We start from the raw sequence: 6473 nt of genomic DNA, 5'->3' as shown, positions 1-6473 counted from the left end.
CTCAAAAAAAAAAAAAAAAAAAGGAAGGAAGACCCTAATGTAAGGAACAGTACTGGCAAATGTTAGACCCGGTTTAAAAAAAAAAAGGAAAAGTAAACTCTGCAAAGAATCACTGTATAGGGGCTGGGGTTGTGGCTCAGTGGTAGAGCATTTGCCTAGTATGTGCAAGGCCCTGGGTTCGATCCTTAGCACCACATAAAAATAAATAAAATAAAGGTATCATGCCCAACTACAACTAAAATCAATCAATCAATAAATGAATCACTGTATATTTGTTCACATATTTGTGTATACAAGGATTTCTACAATTTTTTCATACTGCTTCCACAAATATTTTCATTTGATGAAAAGGCTGTGTAGCTATAAAAAAGAGGGGGAATGCTTTAATGTGGGGGTACACCTATAGTCTCAGCTATTCAAGATCCTTAGGCAGGAAGATTGCTCAAGTCCAGTAGTTTGAGGCCCACCTAGGACTCAATGAGAACCCATCTCAAAACACATATACACAACACACTAGGTTTTTTTTTTTTTAAAGCCAGAGAACAAATTACTTTAAAATAAAGTTGTTTAAACTTCTACCAGGAAAGGATATTAAGCAAAATGATCTTTTAAAATACCTTTTACAGTTTTTTACTATTCATTTCACATACTAACTGGGGGGGTGATCTGTTTTTTAAATAAGGTAAAACTATTAAAAAGTGTTAGGTTTGGGGGAAATAAGGTCTTTCTTTTAAATGAGAATAAACACAAATTAAAGCCAGTCTGGAACATTTTGCCAGAATTTTAGACTAAAACAAACTAATAGATATTCATGCAAAATTGATAGGTCAATGAATCAGTTAACAAGATTTAGATTTATCTTTAATTCACTAAAAATCATAAAAATTAATACTATCTATTATTTTTTTATAGAAAATTAATACTATCTATTAATACTATCCATGATCTCAGCTTCCTTTCATAATGTTTAACATACATTAGGAGAACTGGACTTAAATGGGTATAGCAATCACTAAGGGATCTTGTGAAAATACAGATGGAATACCTTTCTCAATATCTAAGTAGTTTATAAGTGCTGCTAATGTTTCTGGTCTGGAGATTTTAAGTTAAGTAGCAAAGTAAAAAGTGACATTTAGCTCAGCAGCAGCATCTATAAATGTCACAGGTAGCTTTAACTGAATACAAGCTCATTCTTAAGTCACAATATAAGGTGTCTACCCCCAGTTCCCCCCCCAAAAAACCCGAATCCAATTTTAAGCTGCTGTGTCCTAGACAAGCAGGGTAAGATGTCATCTTTTTAGTCAGGCCCAGATATCAAATGAACATTGACCCATAATTGTTGGGACAAGTGCATGGAGTACTGCATACATGGCATATGTTAAGGGCGTCTGAGTGGCAGGCCGCTCCCCTCGTGCTAGGCGTGTGGGCGGCAGGCCACTTAGCCTGTAGGCACAGCCCTGGGTGTGAGGCCATGTGTTGCAGTCCCTGTGCTTCCTCCAAGGCCCACTCCTTGACTGGTCGCTGCAATGGCAGTTAGTAGAAATTGCATTGGTGGCTGCCAGTAATCTGCTTAGCTGCTGCCTGCGTCTATATACATGGTAACTGCACAATAAAATCAGACCTGCTTCCTGCTTGGTCTCCATAGGTCTTGATTATTCAAATCTACAGTCACACTCTGATCTACCTGGTTCCGTGGACCTCCTCGCGGGACGAGAGAGCCCAAGCACATAATCAAGTGTAATTTGTCTAGAAACCATAACAACGTCACTTTAATAAATAACCTCTGCTCCAGTCACAAAACAATGTGGACAAATATAGAGAGGTATTAGCAAAGAAACAGCCAGGATTAGACATGACATAAATGTCTTTGTGGACTCTAGAAAAGGTACAAAACCCCAAGGGGATAGTGGGGCTCAAAGCACAAGCCTACTGAGCTAGAGGTATAAAAGAAGACGACAGCATAAGATACAGACTGCATTAGATGCAAGGAACCAAAGGACTACAACCAGAATAAGGGCATTGCATGCCTCTTTGCTTAAGTCAGAGACTGGGCAGGATATTCCTACTTGGCACTGTGGCTTTATTAGAAACTATGGACCTTCTCTGTGTGTGTTTGTGTGTGGAGGGGGAGTGGATTACTGTGTGAGAGAGGGAAAAGTCACTTTCACACATGAACAAGCAATAGAAGATTCTAATGCTATATATGAAATGCACCCAACATCACTACAGAGCAAGAGACTCCAAACACCACTTCTGTTCTGAAATATACTATGTAGGTAGGCAACAACCAATAAGATCATCAGATGGATATGAGTGAAAGTAAAAAAAAATTAAATAAAACATTCAAAATGAGTCTACAAAATGTCCCCAGAAATGGGGGAAAAAAATTGAAGTTTTAAGAGACAACTATTCATATCAACAATCATGTTATAAAACTGTGAAATATGAGGAAATCTACAAGTACTAAGTATTTAAGTTGAAAAAGATTTGAGTTTTTAATATCTAGAGTGTGGCAGAAGAGGATTAAAACTTGCCTTTATGTGACTACAAATAGAAAAACTGGGTCCCTCAAAAAGAAACCTTTTCTAAGAATTAGATCTCTGTGAAATGAAATAAACTGCCAATGAAGATGACTGCCCTGGGGCATGTAAGTAGATGTTAAAAAGCAGTGGGTTTTTTGTTTTTTTTTAAATGGTGCTGAGGATTGAACCCAAGGCCTTATGCATGCCAACTAAGCAAGCGTTCTATAATTGATCTACATCTCCAACCTGAAAAATACTTTTCATAAAGACAGTTTTATAAAGATAGTAAAAAAAAAAAAAAAAAAAAGTCACATACAGAGTAGCTTTAACTGTATAGAAAACTTCTAAGTACTCAAACCAGGTGTCAATTATTTTAAGCTCCATTCCTCTCAATTTTTTTTTTCCCCTGTGGTGCTGAGGATTGAACATGCCATGGCCTTGTGCGTTTCAGGCAAGCACTCTACCAACTGAGCTAAATCCCCAGTCTCAAATCAATTAAAAAAATATATATATATATATATATATTAGTTTTATATATATATATATATATATATATATATACATATAAAACTAATATATATATATTAGTTATAACATGGACACAATACATTTATTTATTTATTTATTTTTTATTTATGTGGTGCTGAGGATCGAACCCAGGGCCTCCACAAGTGTTCAAGTGTTCTACTGCTGAGCCACAGCTCTCAAATTAATTTTGAGAAAGATTTCATATCAGAAGAGTGATTTAGTTAAAATTCGGACAGATGATGTGACAACTAATTAGGAACACTTTTGAAAGTACAATCAGCAAATAGTCAAAATCTGAGTCATGCTCCCCAGATCAAGGTAGTCCCTATAACAAAATAAAAAAGTTGAACTATATAAAGGGGTAACAGGGAATAGTCCGAGAAGGGCGATAGCTGGGTCAAATGGTGGTTCCATTCCCAGCTTTCCCATGAATCTCCATACTGCTTTCCATATTGGCCGAAGAGCACATTATAGGGATACTGCCACATCAATGATCATAGCAGCACAATTCACAATAGCTAGACTCTGGAATCAACCTAGATGCCCTTCAATAGATGAATGGATAAAAAAAATGTGGCATTTATACACAATGGAGTATTATGCAGCACTAAAAAACGACAAAATCATGGAATTTTCAGGGAAATGGATGGCATTAGAGCAGATTATGCTAAGTGAAGCTAGCCAATCCTTAAAAAACAAATGCCAAATGTCTTCTTTGATATAAGGAGAGCAACTAAGAACAGAGCAGGGAGGAAGAGCATGAGGAAAAGACTAACATTAAACAGAGACGAGTGGTGGGAGGGAAAGGGAGAGAGAAGGGAAACTGTATGGAAATGGAAGGAGACCCTCATTGTTACACATAATTACATATAAGAGATGGTGAGGGGATAGGGGAAAAAAAAAACAAGGGAGAGAATTGAACAACGGCTGATGGGGTAGAGAGGGAAGAGGGGAGGGAAGGGGAGGGGGGATAGTAGGGGATAGGAAAGGTAGCAGAATACAACAGTCACTAATATGGCATTATGGAAAAATGTGGATGTGTAACCGATGTGATTCTGCAACTTGTATTTGGGGTAAAAATGGGAGTTCATAACCCACTTGAATCAAATGTATGAAAGATGATATGTCATGAGTTATGTAATGTTTTGAACAACCAATAAAAAAAAAAATAAAGGGGTAACAAAAAAGACCTGAAAGTAATGTTCCTTAATGCTTTCTTAAGAGGAAGGAATAAAGTAATATTTACATCAGACCAGAAATTTGACTTTAAAAGTTTAAATATAACTAAAGATATCTGATGAAAGAAAGGGAAAACTGATGGAGTTGAAATTAATGCATACTTGACTTTCCAAAAAATTATCCAAAATAATCCAGACAGAATTCAGCAGTATTATATACTTCAGAGCCCAGAAAGTTTTTAAAAACAAAATTACACACATATCTGACATGCTCCAAAATATATGTTGCTATGATAATTTTTTGGAGATAATCACAAGAAACTAACAGTAGTTCTTTTGAAGAGAAGGTAAAAGGAAGTTTTACTTAAGTTTCCTAACTTGGTACATACATTACATATTTTTAGATTACATTACATTTTAGATGGTGTAATCATACCATTACACTAAAAACACATTTTTCTTTTCTTTCTTTTTTTTGGGGTGGGTGTGTGTGTGTGTGCGCGCGCGCGAGATAAAACCCAGGGCCTCATGCATGCTAGGTAAGTTCTAACACTGAGCCACACCTCCAGCTCAAATTCTAAATGTCTTTCTAACAAACAATAATTGCTAAAAAAGAAATTCCAGTAATCTTTTCACATTTTTTTTCCTTTAAAAAATTTAAGAACCTTCAGAAAAGCAATATAATGGACACCATATGACTTTCACCAAGTTTTTCAATTATCAACACATATGCATGTGTGGTTTTTTTTTTTTTTGGCTGAAACTTTTTAAAGTAAAGCTGTAAGGCATCATGACAGTTCATCCCCAAACACTTCAATAATTCCTAAGAACAAGGACATTATCCTACATAAACATAACACAGCACACTCGAGAAGTTTAACATTGATACGGTTTTCTAGAAGTTAAAATTGTCTCAATTATCCCAAATCAGGTCCTTAATGGCTGTTATTTTGATCAAGTATCCAGTCAAGAATCATGCATTGCATTTAGCTGTCATGCATCATTAATTTTTTTAAATTATTTACTTTTTAGGTGTAAATGGACACAACACAATGCCTTTAATTTTTATGTGATGCTGAGGATCAAACCCAGGTCCCATCCGTGCTAGGCGAGCACTCCACCGCTGAGCAACAATCTCAGCCCCATCATTAATTTTTAAACAGCTCTCAGCTTTTATTTTGCCTACCACTGACATTTTGAAGATACTGACATTTTAGGGCACGCTTCAAAATATGTCATGCTTTCCTCATTCAATTAATGGTAAACATTTTGGCAAGAATGCAACACAGGGGGCTGGGGTTGTGGCTCAGTGGTAGTGCATTCCCCTAGCACAAGTGGGGCCCTGGGTTCAATCCTCAGTGCCATATAAAAAACAAATAAAATGGAGGTATTGTGTCCAACTACAACTAAAAAATAAATTTTTTTTAAAAAAGAGAATGCAACACAGGTTATGATGTATGCTGTTCAGTGTTATGTCAGGAAACACATATTAGTTTGTTGTTTTAATTAATTTTTTAACATACATAAAACATTATTGATGTTAATTTGTTAATCAAATTTGATCACTTATATGAGATGGTGTCAACTTTTAACACTCAAAATCCTAATTTTTCCCCAAAAGCAGCATATGCAACTCCTCGATATTTCTGTGACAGTGCTTTTATAGAACACGAAAGATATTCAGCACATCCCAGTTAGCCCTGCAGGTCTCAGTCATAGAATATAGAAGAGATTAAACCAAAAAATCAAATCACAACTTGAAAAAAATAATTCAGAACTCAAAGGAAGCACTCATAGTCAATGCCCCAAACAAGCAGCCACCTGAAGCCACTTAGCTGGGAAGACTGTCAACAACACTTAGAGGACAAGGAGTAAAACACAGGCAATAAATATTAACAGACTGAACAAACAAAATTAGTTCCTAATTGGGCATTTTATTTCTTTAAACATACTCTAGTTTTCTTCTAATCAATTACATTATTGATAGTATAGAGAAATGTTTCTATAAGTTCAAATTACTACCACTTTTATCTGGCTCTGAAGTAAGACCGACAACATCAATGCCAACTTACAATCTTTGATTTGAAGATATCCAGTAGACCCGATAAATGAGTGTACTGATTTGGTACTTTTCGAAGATGAACCATTTCAAAATCAGTTCGGATACCAGGACCTTGACATTCTCCAACATACATTCTTCGCCATTTATGATGAATTTGCACAAAGAGTGGTACTTGACTGCAGG

General features: G+C 35.9%; 1 protein-coding gene across 3 annotated transcripts in view; it reads right to left on the bottom strand.

Moving 5' to 3' along the window:
• Positions 1-6473, bottom strand: part of Rab3gap1 (RAB3 GTPase activating protein catalytic subunit 1) — a 94027-nt gene that overhangs the window by 42930 nt on the left and 44624 nt on the right. For all 3 annotated transcript variants that reach the window (XM_048812196.1, XM_048812197.1, XM_015479131.2), the window contains exon 7: positions 6301-6466. In XM_048812196.1, the coding sequence (XP_048668153.1) occupies positions 6301-6466 (166 nt within the window). The remainder of the gene's footprint in view (positions 1-6300; positions 6467-6473) is intronic.

This window comes from Marmota marmota, unplaced genomic scaffold (assembly GCF_001458135.2).
Source record: "Marmota marmota marmota unplaced genomic scaffold, marMar, whole genome shotgun sequence".
NCBI lineage: Eukaryota > Metazoa > Chordata > Mammalia > Rodentia > Sciuridae > Marmota > Marmota marmota.
This window is presented reverse-complemented; position numbering and strand designations above follow the sequence as displayed.